A 22,226-nucleotide genomic window follows, 5' to 3' on the forward strand; every position below is an offset into this window, starting at 1 on the left:
AATATTTTCTCCTGTTCACTAGGTTGCCTTTTCATTCTGTTGATGGCTTTTTTTGCTGTGTAAAAGATTTTTAGTATGATGTAGTTTTTGCTTTTGTTGCTTTTGCTTTTGTTGTTAGATTAGAAAAATCATGAAAACTTGTGCCAAGGAGCTTCCTACTTATGTTGTCTTCTAAGAGTATCATGGTCTCAGGTTTTATATTCAAGTCTTGAGTCCATTATGAGTTAATTTTTGTGAGTGATGGAAGATAGGGGTCTAGTTTTGGGGCACCTGGGTGGTTCGGTCAGTTAAGCATCTGATTCTTTTTTTTTAAAGATTTTATTTATTTGACAGAGAGATCACAAGTAGGTAGAGGGGCATGCAGAGAGAGAGAGAGAGGGAAGCAGGCTCCCTGCTGAGCAGAGAGCCCGATATGGGACTCGATCCCAGGACCCTGAGATCATGACCTGAGGTGAAGGCAGCGGCTTAACCCACTGAGCCACCCAGGCGCCCCAAGCATCTGATTCTTGATCTCAGCTCAGGTCTTGATCTTGAGGTTGGGAGTTCAAGCCCTGCATTGGGCTCTGTGCTGGGCATGGAGCCTACTTAAAAAAAGAAAAAAAGGTAGAGGTCCATTTTTATTCTTTTGCATGTGGCTCTCCAGTTTTGCCAACACTATTTATTGAAGAGACTGTCCTTTCACCATTGTATATTCTTTACTTCTTTGCCTTAAATTAGTTGACCATACATATGTGGGTTTATTCTGAACTCTCTGTTCCATTGATTTATGTGTCTGTTTTTAAGCCAATACCATACTGTTTTAATTACTATAGCTTTGTAACATAGTTTGAAATCAGGGAGTGTGATGCCTCCAGCTTTGTTCTTCTTTCTCAAGATTGCTTTGCCTATTTGGGATCTTTTTTGGTTCCATACGAATTTTAGGATTATTCTATTTCTGTGAACAATGCCACTGAAATTTTCAGAGGGATTGCATTGAATCTGTATATTACTTTGTGTAGGATGGATATTTTAATGATATTAATTCTTCTAAGCCATGAATGTGGGATATCTTTCTGTTTATTTGTGTCTTAAATTTATTTCATTAATGTTTTGTTGTTTTCAATATATAGGTCTTTCACCTCCTTGGTTAAATTTATTCTTAGGTTTGTTATTCTTTTTGATGCAGTTGTAGATGGGATTGTGAATTTTCCAGCTCTAGAAACTTTAATAGTTGTGATCTCATCTTTAATGATATGCTTTATTTAGGAGTACGTTTTAAAATTTTCAAAATTCTTTTTACTATCTTTTTATTGCTCTATTTCTAATTTAATTGCATTGTGCCCAAAACTTGATTGATATAATATCAATTCTTGGAAATTCTTTTGTGATATAATATATGTCAGTTTTGCTAAGTGTGCTATGTTTACTTGAAAAGAAAGTATATTCTTTCTTGCTTTCATTAAGTCAACATATAAACATTATTATTATAATTGTTTTAACATTTTATTTTTTTTTTATTTTTTTTTGGCTGGGTACAGTATACTTTATTGATGGTACATGACAAGGTAGGGCTCCCCAAGCCCCTCCCCTTCTTCAGGGGGTCTGGGATGGAAACAGTGGAGGTTGGGAGATTCTCAGTGTTTTAGGGGTAAGTTGGAGCAGGGATTCCCCAGCAGCTGAGGGCCTCTTTCTTCCTCTTGCTCTGGCTGGGGCTGGTGGTTCAGGGGGCTCTTATTCCTTGGAGGCCATGTGGACCATAAGGTCCACCACCCGGTTGCTGTAGCCAAATTCATTGTCATACCAGGAAATGAGCTTGACAAAGTGGTCATTGAGAGCAATGCCAGCCCCAGCATCGAAGGTAGAGGAGTGGGTGTCACTGTTGAAGTCGCAGGAGACAACCTGGTCCTCAGTATACCCCAGGATGCTGGGGGCCCTCTGATGCCTGCTTCACCACCTTCTTGATGTCATCGTATTTGGCAGCTTTCTCCAGGCGGCAGGTCAGATCCACAACAGACACGTTGGGGGTGGGGACACGGAAGGCCATGCCAGTGAGCTTCCCATTCAGCTCAGGGATGACCTTGCCTACAGCCTTGGCCGCACCAGTGGAAGCAGGGATGATGTTCTGGGCAGCCCCTCAGCCGTCACGCCACAGCTTCCCAGAGGGGCTATCCACAGTCTTCTGGGTGGCAATGATGGCATGGACGGTGGTCATGAGTCCCTCCACAATGCCGAAGTTGTCATGGATGACCTTGGCCCGAGGAGCCAAGCAGTTGGTGGTACAGGAGGCATTGCTGACAATCTTGAGGGAGTTGTCATACTTCTCATGGTTCACACCCATCACAAACATGGGGGCATCAGCAGAAGGAGCAGAGATGATGACCCTCTTGGCCCCACCCTTCAAGTGAGCCCCAGCCTTCTCCATGGTGGTGAAGACCCCAGTGGACTCCACAACATACTCAGCACCAGCATCGCCCCATTTGATGTTGGCGGGATCTCGCTCCTGGAAGATGGAGATGGACTTCCCATTGATGACAAGCTTCCCATTCTCAGCCTTGACTGTGCCGTGGAATTTACCGTGGGTACAATCATACTGGAACATGTACACCATGTAGTTGAGATCAATGAAAGGGTCATTGATGGCGACAATATCCACTTTACCAGAGTTAAAAGCAGCCCTGGTGACCAGGCGCCCAATACGGCCAAATCCGTTCACTCCGACCTTCACCATCGTGTCTCGGGCACGTGGCTGGCACTGCACCTGAAGATGCAGCTGTCTGTCGAACGGGGAAGAGCAGAGAGCTAAGATTTTATTTTTAAGTAATCTCTATACCCAGCATGGAGTCGACTTGAGCTCACAACCCTGAGATCAAGAGTTGCACACTCTACTGACTGAGTTAGACAGGAGCCCCTAAATATTACCAATCAAAATTTTATTGCCTTACTGTTTTGTCTGTTTGAACTCTCAGTCTATGATGAAGTATGTTGAAATCTCCTACAGTAATTGTAGGCTTGTCAGTTTTTCTCATAATTGTCAGCTTTAGCTTTATATATCTCAAAGCAATATTAGTAGTAGTAAGTGGTTACAAGGTTATGATTCTCCTGGGTCCTAAATTCTGTCAAGTATTTTGTTATTTGTTTACCCCCCCTTTTTAAAAAAGATTTTATTTATTTATTTGAGCAAGAGAGAGTGAGAGAGAGCATGAGAGGGAAGAGAGGGAGAAGCAGACTCCCAGTTCTGCAGGGACTCGATCGGGGGGACTCTGACCTGAGCTGAAGGCAGTAGCCCAACCAGTTGAGCCACCCAGGCACCCTGTTACCCTTTTTAAAAAAAGATTTATATATTCATTAGAGAGAGGGTGTAGAACTACTGCTGTAGAACAGTGATTATCAACTTTTTTTTTTTAAGCATAAGGACCTTCAAATAATAATAGTGAGATTTTTATTACCATTTGTTTAAAAATGGGTAAGAATGAAAGATGCAGTGATTTTATAATGTTTTAAAATAAAATTTTGTTTTATTCATCACAATAGCTTTAAGATACATTAAAAACCTACTAGTATCTGTAAGACACACTTGCTTCTGCAGTCTTCTGTTTCTGCTGTAATCCTACCAGCAGGGTAGGGAGGAAGGACCATAGGACCATAGGAGCCAATGGATCTAGAGGTAGCAGAGCTCTTGCCTGAATCTTGCAGGCTCAAATCTCCTCTCCCTTCACAGACAGATTTGAACAGGGTGTGAAGGAAGTAGGGAAAAAGACTATTACTAATCATTCAGGCTTTAAAGGATTCAAAAGGTATGACTCATACTCTACCTTTCAAATAAGCTGCCTACCAAGAATGAAGAGAGCATGTGGTTTGGGCATTAGTGACACTCTTAACCTTCCTTTCCAACAAGCCACTTCCTCTTCAGTTAATCTTTCGGCTCTGGCAGAATCCTGTTTTGTTTGAAGACTAAGTTAAAACTGGTCACTTACTCTCCTACTCTCATCTGAAAGAAAAGAATTTAGTGAGCCACTGCTATTTCTGTGTATCTTTTAGCTTTGGTATCTCAGTGTACATGTTCAGCAAAGAGAGATTGGTGTGGCCCTTAAAAGGCTTTGGATGTTTTAAATATGACTCATTGTGATTTCTAATTTTAGTTTTGGGTGTATACATGCAGTGTCCTATACTATCACTGAGTTAAGAAAAGGCCAGGAGTAATTGGTGGATGGGGGCCTAGAGGATCTGTAAATCTGGGAGCATGGGGCTGGAACAGCCTGTTTTGCTTTTATCACAGTGTACATGTGGGTGAATTGCTACCATGTACTTTCTACTTGAACTGGATTAAAGTTTGTCATTGTACTCAGTGTTCCCAACTCCCTCCTAAAAACTCTAACTATTCTTGTGGCCTTCACTCGGGTTTCTAGATGACTAATGGCTGAGGATCCTTGACCTTTCTCAAAATGGCAACACCAGGACCAAAGCATATTGGCTAGTCCTAGTCCTGGGATGCCATGGAATGATTCTACTTTTGAGGTTTTGAAGTAAAAGTTTGTGCCAGATGGCGAGTATATAGAAGAAAATGTATTTTCACACATCTTCCTGAGACTTTTGTAATCTTCACATCTATTATTTTTTTAAAAGATGAATTTATTCATTTTAGAGAGAGAGAGTGAGAGTGTGAGTGAGGATAGGGGCAGGGAGAGAGGGAGGGAGAGAATCCTCAAGCAGACTCCCTGCTGAGTGTGGAGCCTGCTGTAGGGCTTCATCCAAGGACCCTGAGATCATAATCTGAGCTGAAGCCAAGGGTTGGATGCTTGACCAACCAACTGAGTCACCTGGGCATCCCATTCACATCCATTATTTTTATTATTACTTTTCAATCCTGTGTATATATACAATAAGATCTGAGGATGAAATAAATTGCTTATAGAGGCAGGGCTTCCTATAGGAGGGACGCTAGAAATAGGCTTAACTGTCAGTTGCCAATGCCTGAAATTTCACAGGAGCTCATTCCTTAGGTTAATGATTTCAAAGCTTAAATGCTTGGTGAAGGGAGAATTTTCAGCAGTCATTTTCACTTATCATATGTTCAACTGAGGCTAGACTCCTAATATGGGAAAACAGAGAGAATTTGAAGACCTGACCCTGACCCCATACCCTGGCCTCTCTCTCGGGCTCAGGTCTGGACTGTAATATTATTTTCGAATGATACCACATATAGAGAAAAAGAGGGAGCCTTACAGGTTTTGTTTTGTTTTTTAAACTTGACAGAGAGATAGAGCACAAGTAGACAGAGCGGCAGGCAGAGGCAGAGGCAGAGGGAGAAGCAGGTTCTGCTGAGCAGGGAGCCCCATGAGGGGCTCGACACCAGGACCCTGGGACCATGAGTTGAGCCTAAGGCTGACGCTTAATTGACTGGCTACTTTTATGCCCCGAAAGAGGGATTATTTATTTATTTATTTATTTATTAGATTTTATTTATTAATTTGACACAGAGAGAGAGAGAGAGATCACAAGTAGGCCGAGAGGCAGGCAGAGAGACGGGGGGAAGCAGGCTCCCTGCTGAGCAGAGAGCCCGATACGGGGCTCGATCCCAGGACCCTAGGATCATGACCTGAGCTGAAGGCAGAGGCTTTAACCCACTGAGCTACCTAGGCGCCCCTAAAAGAGGAGTTCTTAAAAGAAGGTTTGGAGCACCTGGGTGGCTTGGTTGGTTAAGCATCTGACTCTTGGTCTCGGCTCAAGTCATGATCTCTAGATCACGAGATCAAGCCCTGTGTCTTGGGCTCTGGGCTCACCATGGAGTCTGCTTGGGATTCTTTCCCTCTTCCTTTTCCTCCTCCTTGCCCCCCCCCAATAAATAAAATCCTTAAAAAAGGTGTTTATCGTGCAATTAAAATTATTAGATATAAACACTTAAGTGTACCACCATTTTTATGGCCCTGATTTTACATTTCTTAATTTTGAAATATGATAGGCTTCTCAGACTTGGAAGTGATCTGGGTCTTTCTTGACCTCTGAGAAACCCTACACAGATGGGAAGGAAAGGAAGTCTCAGCAAGGATTAAGATAAGAGCAGGAATAGCCTTGACAGGCAATTTTGCCTGCCAAATAATTTTGCCAAGGCCAGCCTGGTGGGAAATTGAGGTGATGGAGGTACTGAGCACAGTGGCCATGGGGGCAGGGTGGGGGTGGGGAGCCTCACCCGACAGTTGATCATGATCTCCTTCTTTCACCTCTTTCCTTCCTGTCTTCCAAATGTTTTGTGAGATGGATATGAGTGTGGCCTGACCAACTCGCTCTCTCGTGAAAGGACAGATCCAAAATGTTAACACCTGCTTCCTTGGGTGTGCTCCAGGGTAATCCGACTTCCGTGAAATCAAATTTTTAGGTGTTCTGTTTCACAGCACTAAAGTTTTTAGCAAACAGAATGCATGCATGCGTGTGTGTGTATGTGTGACAGTGTGTATAGTCTAAATGGCTATACTGATTTAATTCAGATTTTATTTAAACAAGGATATTCATAGTTTCCCCCCCCCACCCCCAACATATTTGTTTTCTTTCTTTCTTTTTTTTTTTTTGCAGCGGGTAGACGTTTAATTTGTTGATGTTTTAGAGAGCCTTTCAGTTTATATTATGGAGCAGTATATGTCTAATTAGGCCCAGTGCACTGTTTCCTTTACATTATTTTGTTCCAAAGTTCTCTCTTCTTTCTTCCCTCTGCTAAAGCAGTGAGCTGGGATTTGCTAGGTGATTTTTAAAGATTTTTATTCATTCATTTGACAGAGAGAGACACAGCGAGAGAAAACACAAGCAAGGGGAGTAGAAGAGGGAAAAGCAGGCGAGCAGGGAGCCTAGTGCGGGGCTAGATCCCAGGACACTGGGTTCATGACCTGCGCCCAAGGCAGACGTTTAATGACTGAGTCACCAAGTCTCCCCTGCTAGGTGATTTTTGGAGGAGCAGACTGAGGGTGTGTGGCTTCAGAGTGGATGGGTTCCCCGCACTTTGTGAGAGTAGACTGCCCTCTCTAGTCAAACCAGGTCTATGACAAATGCATGTTATTTTTCACAGAAAGGACTACGTGTGTGTGTGTGTGTGTGTGTGTGATAGAGAATATTGTTCCACTGGAAAAACAATGCAGAGAGATGCTGTGCAGAGGATCATCTCTGTGAGTAGACCTGAGCTTCTGAGACAGGAGCGATGTCTGCACCTTCCCCATCACTACTTTCCTAATCTCTCAGGCGAAAATGACCCTTCCCACTCTTATGTCCCCTTGGCATGTGCTCGATGTCCTTCTAAATACTGAGGCATTTTTGTTTACCTGTATGTCTTCTCCTCCTGAGGTGGTGACCTTCTGAAGGTAGGGACTTAAAAATACCTTGTGTTCCTAGGATTCATAGCAGGTCCTCATTAGTTACAGGAATAAATACATAAATGAATGAAACTAAAGGAATTTAAGATTGGATGTGGTCTAGTAGAACCTGCAAAATGACTTATGGCAATCAGTCTCTGTAATATCTGGATCTGTTTTTCTCTTATATTTCTTTAATTAAAAATTCACCATAAGCTTAATCTCCTTGATTAGTGATAATTGAAATCACACGGGACTGAGTAGCTAGGGGTCTTTGTATATATATATATCTTAAATTGTATCAAGTTAAATCATGTGTAATCCTGGAAAGAATGGATTAGTGGTTTACGAGTGAGCATTTCTTGGGTCCTGTGGGACTGTCATTGGTCTACTGATCTAAAGCGTAAGAATTTTCTGTTAATTTAAGTGGAAGACTGAAAGGCAGAGAGAAGCTTTCAACTTCTCTTTCAACAATCAACTGGTAGTTGATTGATTTAAAGTGTCTAAATCAATATTATTAGGATATAGGCAAGATACATAATTATTTAGGAAACAGAATTTCTCCCTACTGTCTTTCTTTAAAATGTTTTTAAAAAAATTTAAATTTGTCTTAAAAAGTAGAAGATCACTTTAAGAAGAAGGCAGCTAGAATGTTTTAATAAAATCTCATTTTCAGCAGTCAAAACAGACTCATATCTGTTTCTAACCACCGGTTAGTCATGGTGGGATTTGTTTGGCTTTTATGAATGCCATTAAATTTTAATGTACAGATCAGATGTCTTATTGTAGAAAAAATGGTACAGTGTCTGTTTTAGCCCTATCATTTTACCACACAAGGGAACCATTAGTGGAGAATCAAATTGATTCCTGCAGAGCTTTTCGATTTCATCTTTTTTTTTTCTGTTTCTTTTCTCCGTGATGGGTTTTTGTTTTTTTCCACATTTGAAACACTTATGAAGTCACTGGATCCTTGCAAGCAAGTGTAGCACAACCATTGTATTCTTAGGTTTGTTTGCTTTAATTTGATCAGCATTCATGGTACCTGGAAATAAAATCAAGTTTTGTGACTTTTTAAAATTAATGATCTTTACGGGCCTGTACTGGATGAAAATTCATTTATTTGTTCATTCAACAAATATCTATTGGGCATCTGTTATGTGTCAGGCACTCTGCTTTGTGAATACGTTAATGAACAAGATAGACAAGGTTCTTGGCCTTGCTGAACTTAGAATCTTGTGGAAAATAGAGTAAACTGAGAGGGTGTGATAAATCTCGTGGGAGTATGTAGGAGAGGTACTTGTAGATTTGGGATGGTTTCCTGAAGGAAGAGTCATTTAAAGGCAGAATCTAAGATAATAAATAGTGGTTAGACAAGCAGAAGAGGGGAGATAGAGAGGTGTTTGATTTGGCAGGAGTGGATATAAAAAATCTTGAAGCAAGATGTCAGTCTCTTTCAACTAATGGTTTTCAGTGAGTGGTTGGCCATCCCTAAAGATCTTTTGAAATATCCTTTTAAATATTCCTTTAATATTATATAAATAATATCATATAAATTATAATTTATAATAATATAAAATATTCTTTTGAATATTTTAAACTTAATTTACAATTTTATTTTATTTTATTTTAATTTCAGTACAGTTAACATATAGTGTTATGGGGCGCCTTGATAGCTTAGTCATTAAGCATCTGCCTTTGGCTCAGGCCATGCTCTTAAGGTCCTGGGATCGAATCCCACATCAGGTCCTGGCTTAGTGGGGAATCTGCTTCTCCCTTTCCGTCTGTGCTCTCTCTCCCAAATAAATAAATAAAATCTTCTTTAAAAAAAAATATATAGTGTTATGTTAGTTTCAAGTGTGCAATATAGTAATTCAACACTTTCATACAACACCTGGTGCCCATCAAGAGCACACCTTAATCTCCATCAGCTATTTCATATCCCCCCCCACCCCCACCCTCTGGTAATTACCATCAGTTTGTTCTCAGCAGTTAAGAGTCTTCTTGGCTTGTCTTGCTCTTTTTTCCCCCTTGCTCATTTGTTTCTTAAATTCCGGAAACATTTTTAATCATAAATTTAACTAGTTGCACAGCATGTATTTTCTGCCATATTGTGCATTGTATACCTGTCTTAAATATGTTTCCATGTAATTGTGGTTCATTTGATTTATGGAGAACATCTGGCATAATCATTGGCCAGGCCAGTCCTTCCTGTGAATCTAGCCAGCTGAACCAACTTTACCTTTTTAAACTTCATTTTTTAAAAGGTTCTTGTGTAGTCAGTTGTATTTTAAACATATTTAAATAATAAGAATTTTTTAATGTTTACTCACATAGTTAACATTTTGTTATTTATGTCATTTTGTTGTTTGTTAGTTGTCATTTCCCCCCCCTGTAAATCCAAGTTTCTGGATGGTATAATTTTCCTTCTTCCTGAAGATTTCCTTTAACCTATCCTATAGTTCAGGTTTGCTGCTGATTAATTCTTTCAGCTTTTACATATCTGAAAAAGTCTTTATTTCACCTTGATTTTTGAAATGTGTATTTTTGGGGGTATAGATTTTGAGGTAGACAGGTTTGTTTTTTTCTTTCAGTACTTTCATTGCCCTATGGCTTGCTTTGTTTCCAATGAGAAGTTTGTTATTCTTTGTTCCTCTGTGTTTAAAGTGTAATTTTTCTCCTGCTACTTTTAATATTTTTCTTTTTTTTTTTTTAAGATTTCATTTATTTATTTGACAGAGAAAGAAATCACAAGTAGACAGAAAGGCAGGCAGAGAGAGAGGCAAGCAGGCTCCCCACCGAGCAGAGAGCCCGATGTGGGGTAGATCCCAGGACCCTGAGATCATGACCTGAGCTGAAGGCAGAGGCTTAACCCACTGAGCCATGCAGGCACCCTAATATTTTTTCTTTAACCTTGGTTTTAAGCAGTTTTGTTTATGTGCCTTTAAGCAATTTATGTGCCCTGTTGTAGTTTTCCTCATATTTTATGTGCTTGGAGTTTATTGAGCTTCTTGGACCTGGGGCTTTATAGTGGTCATTAAATATAGACAAATTTTGGCCATTGTTTATTCAAATATTCTTTTCTGTCTCCTCCTTCTCTTTTGGGGACTCAAATTGCAAATATATTAGGCTGCTTCAAGTTGTACTACAGCTCAATGATGATCTATTCATTTTGTTTAATTCTTTTTTTCTCCCTGCTTCATTTTGAATAATTTTTATTGCTATGATTTGAATTTCACTAATCTTTTTTTCATGCAGTATCTTATCTGCTAGTAATTTATTGAGTGCATTTTTGTATCTGAGACACGTTTCCAGTTGTTCTGTTTGAGGCTTGTTTTTTTTTAATCTTTCACTTATTTAATATACTCAAACTTGGGACACCTAGGTGGCTCAGGTTTTATTTAATTTAATATACTCAGTTTATTTATAATTTTATTTATTAAATAAATACTATATTTTATATATTAAATTATTTATAATTTACAATATACTCATTTGTTTAATATACTCAAACTTGGGACACCTAGGTTGAGCCTCTGCCTTCGGCTCAGGTCATGATCTCAGGGTCCTGGGATCGAGTCCCACATTGGGCTCTCTGCTCAGCGGGGAGACTGCTTCCCCTCTCTCTGCCTACTTGTGATCTCTCTCTCTCTGTGTGTCAAATAAATAAATAAAAATCTTTAAAAAAATACTCAAACTTTGCTTTACCTTTTGAGCATATGGAATACAGTTTTAATAATGGTTTTAATGTTCTTGTCTATTAATTCTGTCATGTGTGTCATTTCTGGATTGTTTTCAAATTATTATTTTTTTTCTTTTCATTGTGGGTAGTGTTTTCATGCTTATTTGTATGCCTGGAAAATTACAGTTGGAGGCCAGTGTCATGTCATTGTTGTATCAAACACAACACAAATGTTTTGTCTTCCAGTTCTGGGTTAGTAGAGTTTTTTTTTTTTCTGGAAATTCCAGAGTACCTGTTTCTTTGCCCTTTCCAGCTTCTAGAAGCTGCTTAAGCTCTTACCTCTGCTTCTGTCATCATATCTTTTTCTGCTTCTTTTATTATATTAGAGAAATAATACCTTCAATGTGCAATACAACAGCTGTCAACCTAGAAATCTGAACTACTGAAATAGTCTTTGAAGTAGTGGACAAAGTATCCATTTTCAATCAAAAATATTTACATGTTATCATCGTCATTCTCTTAGTAGAGGAAATTCTAGAGAATGTAATCTGGACAGAATCAGATGATTCTAGATGTAAAGCCTGAGATACAAGAGGGAATGATTAGCCAGAATACGGGACACTTTGTTGGTAAATATAAACAAACTTTGACCTATATAATATAACAATGTAATATCTAGTAAGATTTAAGTGTTTAAAATGAAAGATAAAACATTTTATACATGGAAACAATGTAAACATCAAGCAAAACTTGAAAACAATAGCAAAAAGCTCAGGATAAGGATGATTGGGAATTAAATATCCTAAGATCATTCTTTGTTTGGGAAGGAGGTAAAAATATTGACTCATTTTAGATTTTTATGAGACTGATGAACTGCTAACTGTGTGAAGAGGACAGCTTTTATTTTAGATTTTTAACATGCCAAATATGCATGCTAAAATATTTGGGGTAACCTCAAAAAGAACAGAGTGTGTAACCTTCACAATTAGTACAGGGAGTAAGAAAAAGGTAGAAAAAACTAGCAATCTTCTCCTCCCCGCCCCACCCGAAAAAAAAGATAAGAAAAAGGGAAAAAAATAAGTTAAATATGGAAAATGAGTAATAAGATATGAAAATAATTCTAGGGGCATCTGGGTGGCTCAGTTGGTTAAGTGTCTGACTCTCGATTTCCACTCAGATCATGATATCAGGGTTGTGGGATTGAGCCCCAAGTCGGGGTCTGTGCCAAGTATGGCTAAATCATTAAGTTAAGAGTTGTTAAGCTGGATTAAAAATATATAGCTATATGTTATTTAAAAAGATATATGTAAAACATAATGACAGAGAGATTGAAAATAGTCCGAAAACTGATTCGGAATGTTAATGTCAGACAAAATAGACATTAAGGCGACAAACATTACTGGAGACATAGAGAGGTGTTACATAATGACAAATAGGGTCAGGTTATACAATAATTATAAACTTATATGTACCTAAAAAGTTAGCTGGGAGCACGTGGGTATCTCAGTTGTTAAGTGTCTGCCTTTGCCTCAGATCATGATCCCAGGGTCCTCGGTGAGCCCCGCACTGGGTTCTCCACTCAGCAGTGAGTCTGCTTCTCCTTTTCCCTCTGTGATCTCTCTCGCTTTTGCTCTCAAATAAATAAGTAAAATCTTTAAAAAAAAAATTTTATCTTCATATATATATAAAACAAATAGAACTACAAGGAGATACAGACTAATCTGTTGTTATTTTAGGAAGTTTCATCACTCAGTAATTGATAGATGAAATAGATAGTAAATATCAGCAAGGATATAGAAAATTTGAACAATTTTAATTAACAAGCTTGAGCTAATGAAATATGTAAAATATTTCACATAAAAATTGGAGCATGTCCTTGTTTTCATGCACACATAGAAAATTTATAAAAATTGATCATGTGTTAAGCCATCAAGCTAGCCTTAATGCATTACAACCTTGTTATCTTACAGGCCATATTCTCTGGCATGATGCATGTGATGATAAATCAATAGCAAAAAGATAACTAGAAAAGTCCCTTATGTTTTGAAGTATATTTTAAAATATCCAAACAATTCATGGTCAAAGATGTCATAATGAGAATTACTTAGAGCTGGATGACAACAAAAATGCTACCTGTCAAAACTTTTGGGGCCCATAAACACTAGAAATTAAAAAAACAAAACAAAACACCAACAACTACCCACAACATTTTCATTAGTAACAGGGACATGCATGTTAAATTCACAATAATTTAGTATTTCATAATGACCATGTTGGCAAATTTAAAAATTCACAATGCCAAGTATTGGTAAGGTTGTAGAGCAGTTGTGAACACTGCTGTAACCACTTTGGAAAACTGGCTTTTGTTGGTTGAATTGAATATATGCATTTTCTGCAACTCAGTTTTCCACTACTAGATTTGCTGTTTGTGTACACCAGAAGCCAGTACAAAAATGTTCAAGGAAGGGTGCCCGGTTGGCTCAGTTGGTTAAGCGACTGCCTTAGGCTCAGGTCATGATTTTGGAGTCCCGGGATCAAGTCCTGCATTGGGCTTCCAGCTCCGTGGGGAGTCTGCTTCTCCCTCTGATGCTCTTCTCTTCTCATGCTCTCTCTCAAATAAATAAATAAAATCTTAAAAAAAAACGCTCATAGTAGTATTATTGATATAAACACCAGTAAAAAATATAATAACCAGAAGTCAAATGGGTAAATAAATTATGGTATATCCATACAGTGTATGACATATTAGGTATAGTTCTCAAATTGTAATATTGAACAGAAGAATAGTCACAGAAGCATATAGAACAGTGTAATTACACTTACTTAAGACTTTAATATAGACAAAACTGAATGATGCATTGTTTAGGTATGTATAGATACATAGGTACTGGAAGTATACAAAAAAATTAAGAGACTAATTAACAAAAATCAGGATAATGATTAGTTGTGGAAAATAAGGAACTGTTGGTTAGGGTAGGGCTTCTAAAGTACTTGGTAATATTTCATTTCTGAAGTCTGATTGTTGTGTATGTGGTATTTGAGCATAATTGTCTAACAGTCTGTGTAATTTTATTTTGCAATTAAAAAAAATAAAAATATTCTTAACTTCATTAATAATAAAATAAAGGCAAATTAAAACTATATTGAGTAAAAAGCACATACAGAATAGGGGAAAATATTTGCAAATTATATATCTAATAAATATTTAATACTCAGAGTATATAAATAATTCAGCAACTCAACAAGACAGACATCCCAATTAAAAAATGAACAAAGGGGGGCTCCTGCGTGACTCAGTGGGTTAAGCTGCTGCCTTCTGCTCAGGTCTCAGGGTCCTGGGATCGAGCCCCACATCGGGCTCTCTGCTCAGCAGGGAGCCTGCTTTTCTCTCTGCCTCTCCCTGCCACTCTGCCTGCTTGTGCACTCTCTCTCTCTGACAAATAAATAAATAAAATCTTTAAAAAAAAAAAAAAAAGAACAAAGGACTTCAGTAAACATTTTCTCCACAGAAGATATACAAATAGCCCACAGGCACATGAAAAGTTGTTCAACAGCTACAGTCAGTAAAGAAATCACATTAGAACCATAATGAGATACCACTTCATAACCAGTAGGATGGGTTTAACCCCCCAAACCTTAAAAACCAAAAAATAACAAGTGTTGGCAAAGATGTAAAGAAATAGGAACTCTTCAACAAAGCCAGTGGGAATGTAGAGTGGTGCAGTTGCTGTGGAAAACAGGTTGGCACATCCTCAGAAAAAATTAACATAGACTTCCGCTTATAGGTATATATCCAAGAGAAATGAAAACCTAGATCCATGTGGAAATTTGGTATAACTGTTAGTAGCAGCATTTTTGCCAAAAGGTGGAAATAACCCAGATGTCCATCAATACATGGATGGATAAGCAAATTTTAAAATTTTTCCATATGCACATATAATAAGATATTATTCAGGTATGAAAAAGAACAAACCACTGACACAGGCTATCACCTGGATGAAACTTGAAAGCATTTATGCTCAGTGAAAGAAACCAGACACAGAAAGTTACATAGTCACAGGATTCCTTTATATGATATATCCGGAATAAATAAATTCGTAGAGACAGATAGCAGATTAGTGGTTACCAGGGGATGGGGGGAGAAGGGGGAAATGTGGAGCGATTACATAGTGGGATCAGGGTGCATTTCTGAAGTGATAAAAGTTTTGATCCCAGAGAGAGGTGGTAGTTGCTCATCATTGTGAATACACGAAATGCCATTGAATTGTATGTACCTTTAGAGCAACTAATTGTGTGTTATGTGAATTTTACCTTAATTAAAAAACTATATTGAGATCCAATTTTGGTCTATCATATTGGTGAGGATAAACTTAAGTTTGATTAAATGCCGAGTTGTTGAGATAGAGGAAGCAGCTACTGCTGTCATCCATTATGGGGGGAATGTAAATCTCTGTGGAGGGCAATATAGCAGCATTTGTCAAAACTGTAAGTGTCTACACTTTCGATTCAGCAATTCCTTTCTGGCCTGTGTCCTACAGATATATACCTTTTACAATGACATTTTTCAAGGTGATTTATGTAGCAGGCTAATAAATTATGGACTAGTTATATTGCCATATTAAAGAATGAAGAGGCTCTTTATGTACTTTTATTAGAATATCTCTAAGTTAAATTAAGTTGGAAAAGCAGAATGCAGAGTATGCCTGGTATGATCCTATTTGTTTAAAAAAGGTAGAAGCCTGTTTTTGTTTCTGTATGTATAAAGTGTCTCACTTTGAAGAATATAGAGGAGACTCATAGCATTGGTTGCAAGTAGATGGAATTTGAATGCCTAGGAGATAGTGGAAAGAAGGTGATTTTTCATGGACTCATAAATATGAATATATATATTCTATAAGTTAAAATTAAATTTAAAATTTAATTTAAAAATTAAAAAGGCACAGTAAACAACCAGCCCTTTAATACTGATCCAAAACCTTAGCTGTGAGGTCTTGCTCTTTACTGATTCATTCATTCATTCATTCATTCATTCATTGTTACATATGATCGGGTTGTCTATGTTATTAAACTGTATTAACATTGAACTATTAATAACTGGTCCAGTTATTAATGCTAGTGATGTTTTAATTAACAATATAGTTTTACAGGGTTGTTTTCAAACAGTCCAGTGGATTTGTCAAATCCATTTAGCTAGATGAATGGGAAATTTATGCATTACTTAATACTTTTTGTTTCCTCCTAATCCTTTGTGTTATCCAATTATTAAATTTCACTTAACATAATGCTTTGGCTTATTAGTTCCAGATATTAAATCCAAAACTGTTGTCAATGACTTCTGTTCTTTGTGTAATGCCTTTTAATGGCAATGTGTATAGGGTGAGGAAAAAGAAAACAAAGGAGTTGCAAAGATGTATAGCAACCTAAAGTGAAAGGTCTAAAACATTTTGTCATCATTTTTTGTTGCCAAGATACAATAAAGAACAAGGACTTAGTGCAGTGAATGAGGTAAATGAATGAGTGAATGGATGAATGGATGTGTAGCCCTTAATCGTAGAATTTAAGAGCTAAAAAGTCCAATTGTAAATTGGTCTTGGCTGTTTTCCATGTTGAAAAAAAAGTGACGGTGTCCATTTACATTCTTTGCATTTGTATGTCCTATTCTTCTGCTTGGTTCTGTCAGTGAGTTAACTCCATGTCCCTCCCCACAGGGTTGAGAATGCTTGCACCAAGCTCGTGCAGGCAGCCCAGATGCTTCAGTCGGATCCTTATTCTGTGCCCGCTCGAGATTATCTCATTGATGGGTCAAGGGGCATCCTCTCTGGCACATCAGACCTGCTTCTCACCTTCGATGAGGCTGAGGTAGGCAATCTGAGGCCCATGCAGACCTTTTCCAGACAGAAGTCTTATTAAAGATAGCCTTAAAGGTAATAATGGAGGATTGGTCATGGTTTAGGATGTGAAAATGTTGAATAGGTGCCCAGCTGAATTAGCATGTTTTCCACTTATTGTTCACTCACTCGACTAAAAACTGAAATATATTTTCAGGTTCGTAAAATTATTAGAGTTTGCAAAGGAATTTTGGAATATCTTACAGTGGCAGAGGTGGTGGAAACCATGGAAGATTTGGTCACCTACACAAAGAATCTTGGACCAGGTCAGTCATGTCCAGTTTTTATAATATAGTTTTTTATGGCTTGTCCATGTCTGATTGAGATGAAAGGAGGACTCCCCCCTGCTTTTTGCAGAAGATAAGTAATGATGCATGGGGCTTTGATGTATCCCTGGTCTGTTGTTGGAGCTGACACTGTGTTTCTACTGAGGAGATATTATTGTCTCTGAAAGCTGAATCTGCTTTCTACAAATCCTGGCCCTGCCTAATGAATTAAGCTAGACATTGCAAATGTTGCTGGAGAATGTAGGAAATACTTTTCTATTACTGTAATGCATAAGGCCACCCTGAATTCTGACCTCTCCATTCCACATTATACAGCATTCCTTCACTGTCTGCCAGCTGGCCTGTAGCTCTTAATGACCTCTTAGCTCATTAATTAGCCCGCCTACTATTATGGATTCATGCCCTAGCCTGGGGCTGCATAATAGAATGAGATCTAGAAGGGGAGAAGAATTGCTGTGGCTAAATCTCATTTTGAAATGATTGTTTAGTCACCTGAGGATCAGGATTGAATGCTCAAAATACATGAACAGATACCAGCTTTTTCTGTGAGAGCCACATACCTGGAGGGTTCTCAAAGTATGACTGAGACCAACCACAAGACACATCATATGTTTAACTTATCAGTATTAAAGATCACATACCACCTCATAAAAGTCTTTTGTCTTAGGTAAAATAGTTCTTAACAGTATTTTCCTGAGGTTCCAATATAGTCATTCTTTAAACTTAAGGCTTTTAAGAATTTTTCTGAGCCGTCCTTGAAGATCAGCAGGAAGTGCCTTTAGAGCAGTGTTCCTTACACTTTCCCATAGCATTGGGAAAAGAAGTTTATTTCTTCAAATCAAATCTTATGCAAAATCTCAACATATAAAAGACAAAAATGGAAGTCCTCTGGATGGAGCAGGGGCAACCCCTCCATGTCTACCAACCTTTGGTACCCCCTTGATGATCTGTGAAACTACTTAAGAAATCCTATGAGCAGTATGAAAACCAAAGCTTTCGACAATCACATAGCACCTTTGAATAATAACCAAAGTAAACAAAAAGGACGAGCAGTCTGATTCCAGAACACCCAGCTGCTTTGGATTGCTGTCCTAACTATATTCATTTAAAAAATATTTTTGTTTGTTTCTAATTATAAAAATAGTGCATGCTTATTTTGGACCAATTGGAAAGAACAGAAAAATATAAAGATGAAAACAAAACACATTATTTTAATTCTTAAGATTTTTATTCAGCCCTTGGCTTCTCAGTACTAGGCTTGCATGAGATTCTCAAGTAGGCACAATGGCCAGATAAGTGACACGCACCTTGTACGCATGGTAACCAGGAAAAATATTTCTATTTACTTTTTACAAATATATACTTATGTTTTCAGTATGTTTTTGTATTTGTGAATATATTTTTGTCAAACATGTGAAAATGATGTCATTTTTAGGATTTACATTTCATAAATTACCTTTAATTGAAAGGAATGGAGTTGCATTATGTTAGATCTGTCCGGAACATTTATGTCATGAATGCTACAGTTCAGTGGTAGTTATCTGGGCAATCAGTTTGGATTTTCATAGTCATTCATAACGGATTTAGGCTCCGAACACCAGAGTCTGGGACATTTCACTATTCACCCTGCACAATTTATTCCTTGTGCCTCAGGAATGACAAAGATGGCCAAGATGATTGATGAGAGGCAGCAGGAACTGACTCACCAGGAGCACCGAGTGATGTTGGTGAACTCCATGAACACCGTGAAAGAGTTGCTGCCAGTTCTCATTTCAGGTATTTTCTGCCTGTATATGATCTTACAGAAAAAAAAAAAAGTCAATGTATTCTAAACTCTGACGTTAATTTTCTTTTGCTGCTTAGTCGCATGTCCTTCAGGCTGGGTAAAAATGAGGCCTGATAGATTGGGTGTTACCTGATGACTGCAGCTGATTGGCTAAGAACCAGTATTTGTCTCCTGAAATGCTCTCCTGCTCCTGTTCTCTGTTTTTTTTTTTTTTTTTTTTAAAGATTTTATTTATTTATTTGACAGGCAGAGATCACAAGTAGGCTGAGAGGCAGGCAGAGAGAGAGAAGGAGGAAGCAGACTCCCCGCTGAGCAGAGAGCCCGATGCTGGGCTCAATCCCAGGACCCTGGGATCATGACCTGAGCTGAAGGCAGAGGCTTTAACCCACTGAGCCACCCAGGCGCCCCTCCTGTTCTCTGTTTGAAGCTGCCTTTCTTGTTGCCTCGCTCTGTTCTGAATTTTTAGTAGGCCCCTTTGCTGGGATGCAGAATATCTAGAAACTTTAGTCTTGGACATATGAAAAAATTTTTAAAAAGATTTAATTTATTTATTTGATGGAGAGAACGTTAGCAGGGGGAGCGGGAGAGGGAGAAGCAGGCCCCTCACTGAGCAGGGAGCCTGATGTGGTGCTCGATCCCAGGACGCTGGGATCATGACCCAAGCCGAAGGCAGATGCTCAATCGACTGAGCCACCCAGGCGCCTCTTGGACATAGGAATTTTTACACTTTTACTTGTATTATGAAAAGAAATTAGGAGCTGAAATGGATATTATAGAGTACTACAGGATAAAGAAGTGAACCCAAAGCCCTTTTCAGTGTTATGCTAACACTGTTTTTCCTAAAAGAAATTTAACTGTTCTGGGCGCCTGGGTGGCTCAGTGGGTTAAGCCGCTGCCTTCGGCTCAGGTCATGATCTCAGGGTCCTGGGATCGAGTCCCGCATTGGGCTCTCTGCTCAGCAGGGAGCCTGCTTCCTCCTCTCTCTCTCTGCCTGCCTCTCTGCCTGCTTGTGATCTCTCTCTGTCAAATAAATAAATAAATAAATAAAGAAAGAAAGAAAGAAAGAAATTTAACTGTTCTTTATATTACAGGGCTGGTGGTCTGTACCACATGGGACCACTTCCCAATGGGTAGAACTTCATGGCTTCTCTCTCAGCTAGCAAAAGGAGCTGTACTCATTGGGTGACTGGCTGGTCTGTACCAGACACCTTCTGGTTTACATAAGTTGTCTTAATCAAGTTATGGGTTAATTAGTTTAACTACCAGAGGGCCACTCTATTTTCAGAATCTTATGAGACATGTCATTGCCACCCCCAGCTCCTGCCTTCCTGCTTTGACGTTTCACAGAGTAGCTAGAAAAGGAGAGGTGAGCGGAAGAGCTCAGAAAGCTCTTTTGTGAACTAGAAAATAAAAACAAATTTGTAAGTAGAGTCTTAAAATCTCCACGGGAAATATGTTTTGAGGACAGTTTTTCTGTGAGATAGAAAGGTTTGGGGAGTAAGATTTCTTTCTGATCTGGGTAACTCAATAAAGCGTTGATCAATCTTTGTTTTAACAATTTCAGTGATTTCTTGAGAAGATATTCTCTTTCTCCCATACTTCAAATTATTATTATTATTATTTTTAAAGATTTTATTTATTTATTTGACAGAGAGAGATCACAAGTAGACAGAGAGGCAGGCAGAGAGAGAGAGAGGAAAGCAGGCTCCCTGCTGAGCAGAGAGCCGGACGCGGGCCTTGATCCCAGGACCCTGAGATCATGACCTGAGCCAAAGGCAGAGGCTTTAACCCACTGAGCCACCCAGGCGCCCACTTCAAATTATTATTATTATTTTCTTCTTGACTCTTGGGGGTTAGAAATTTCCTGCTACATGTTGAGAGAAATTCTGGAAGAAAAACTTGACATGTTGGGATCTTCCATTAGGACTGGGTGCAGTGGGATACTTAAATTAGAGTTTTACTGACTATTTTCATCTTGTCCTGTTAGGTGTGTGCTAGATGGGGCCAGTGTCAGGAATGGGATGATAACTGATTTAGAAAGATATCGGATTTTTTTTTTTTTTTAAGATTTTATTTATTTATTTGACAGAGAGAAATCACAAGTAGGCAGAGAGGCAGAGAGAGAGAGGAGGAAGCAGGCTCCCTGCTGAGCAGAGGGCCCGATGCGGGACTCGATCCCAGGACCCCGAGACCATGACCTGAGCCGAAGGCAGCGGCTTAACCCACTGAGCCACCCAGGCGCCCCAGATATCGGATATTTTGTGATTATAGGTCATCAGTATACGTGTGTTAGATTAGCTCCCTGGTCATGTTTTAGTGATGTCTTGTACCTTAAAGTTGCTGATATTAGAACTTTATTGGCACACTTGCAGTGTTTTTCTTTGTTTTGTTTTTAATATATTCTTTTTGGTTGTTGTTAAGATTTTATTTTTTTAGGTAATTTCTACATCCACTGTGGAGCTTGAACCTACAACTGCAAGGCCCAGAGTCACATGGTCTAGACTAAGCCAGTCCAGTATATTCTTTTTAAGATCTTAGAAACCCAGCACATGTACTTGAAGTATGGACCATCTTGTGTGAATGTTGCTCTACAGCAAGATTAAATTCCCAGCTTCGTTTCTGATCATTTGTTTATTTTTTACAGCTATGAAGATTTTTGTAACAACTAAAAATTCAAAAAACCAAGGAATAGAAGAAGCTTTGAAAAATCGCAATTTTACTGTAGAGAAGATGAGTGCTGAAATTAATGAAATCATTCGTGTCTTACAACTCACTTCTTGGGATGAAGATGCCTGGGCCAGCAAGGTAAGTGTTCCTGGAGGAAAAAGAAGCAAACTCCCAAATTCTCCTCTCACCCTTTATCTTATAATTGTGGGTAGCGTAAGACCTCTCAGATATGAAATAAATGAAATAATTTCATTTATGAAATTATATATGAAATAATTTCTACTTCACTTTTCATGGGTTCCACGGGTTACTTGCTGCTTTTGCAAACTCCCTTTGCCCTAAGCTAGAACAAATAATAGATATGTGGGGTTGAAGGTTGAGATGTGTAGCCTTTTCTTCCAGCTGGACACTCATTGGGCTGGTGGAGGAATTTTTGTATGGTGGATACTCCCCTGGGTGGGAACCCTGCCTTTTTATGTGGGTGGTTGTTGCTAGGTGACTAAGTAAGATACAGAATATGACTGTGAGTTTTATGGAAACTTCTCCTTAGCTAATCTTTGACCTAAGAAATCTACAGGGGAAGCTCTTGGCATTTCTAGTTGTGTG

The 22,226-nt window shown here is 38.6% G+C and overlaps 1 protein-coding gene and 1 pseudogene across 2 annotated transcripts in view; one reads left to right on the top strand and one right to left on the bottom strand.

Moving 5' to 3' along the window:
• VCL (vinculin) overlaps positions 1–22,226 on the top strand; it is a 117,417-nt gene that overhangs the window by 51,514 nt on the left and 43,677 nt on the right. For both annotated transcript variants that reach the window (XM_044239868.1, XM_044239867.1), the window contains exons 3-6: positions 16,701–16,851; positions 17,038–17,146; positions 18,821–18,943; positions 21,598–21,758. In XM_044239868.1, coding sequence (XP_044095803.1) covers positions 16,701–16,851; positions 17,038–17,146; positions 18,821–18,943; positions 21,598–21,758 — 544 coding nt within the window. The remainder of the gene's footprint in view (positions 1–16,700; positions 16,852–17,037; positions 17,147–18,820; positions 18,944–21,597; positions 21,759–22,226) is intronic.
• Positions 1,497–2,728, bottom strand: LOC122900813 (annotated as a pseudogene).

This window comes from Neovison vison, chromosome 2 (assembly GCF_020171115.1).
Source record: "Neovison vison isolate M4711 chromosome 2, ASM_NN_V1, whole genome shotgun sequence".
In the NCBI taxonomy this organism is placed as follows: domain Eukaryota; kingdom Metazoa; phylum Chordata; class Mammalia; order Carnivora; family Mustelidae; genus Neogale; species Neogale vison.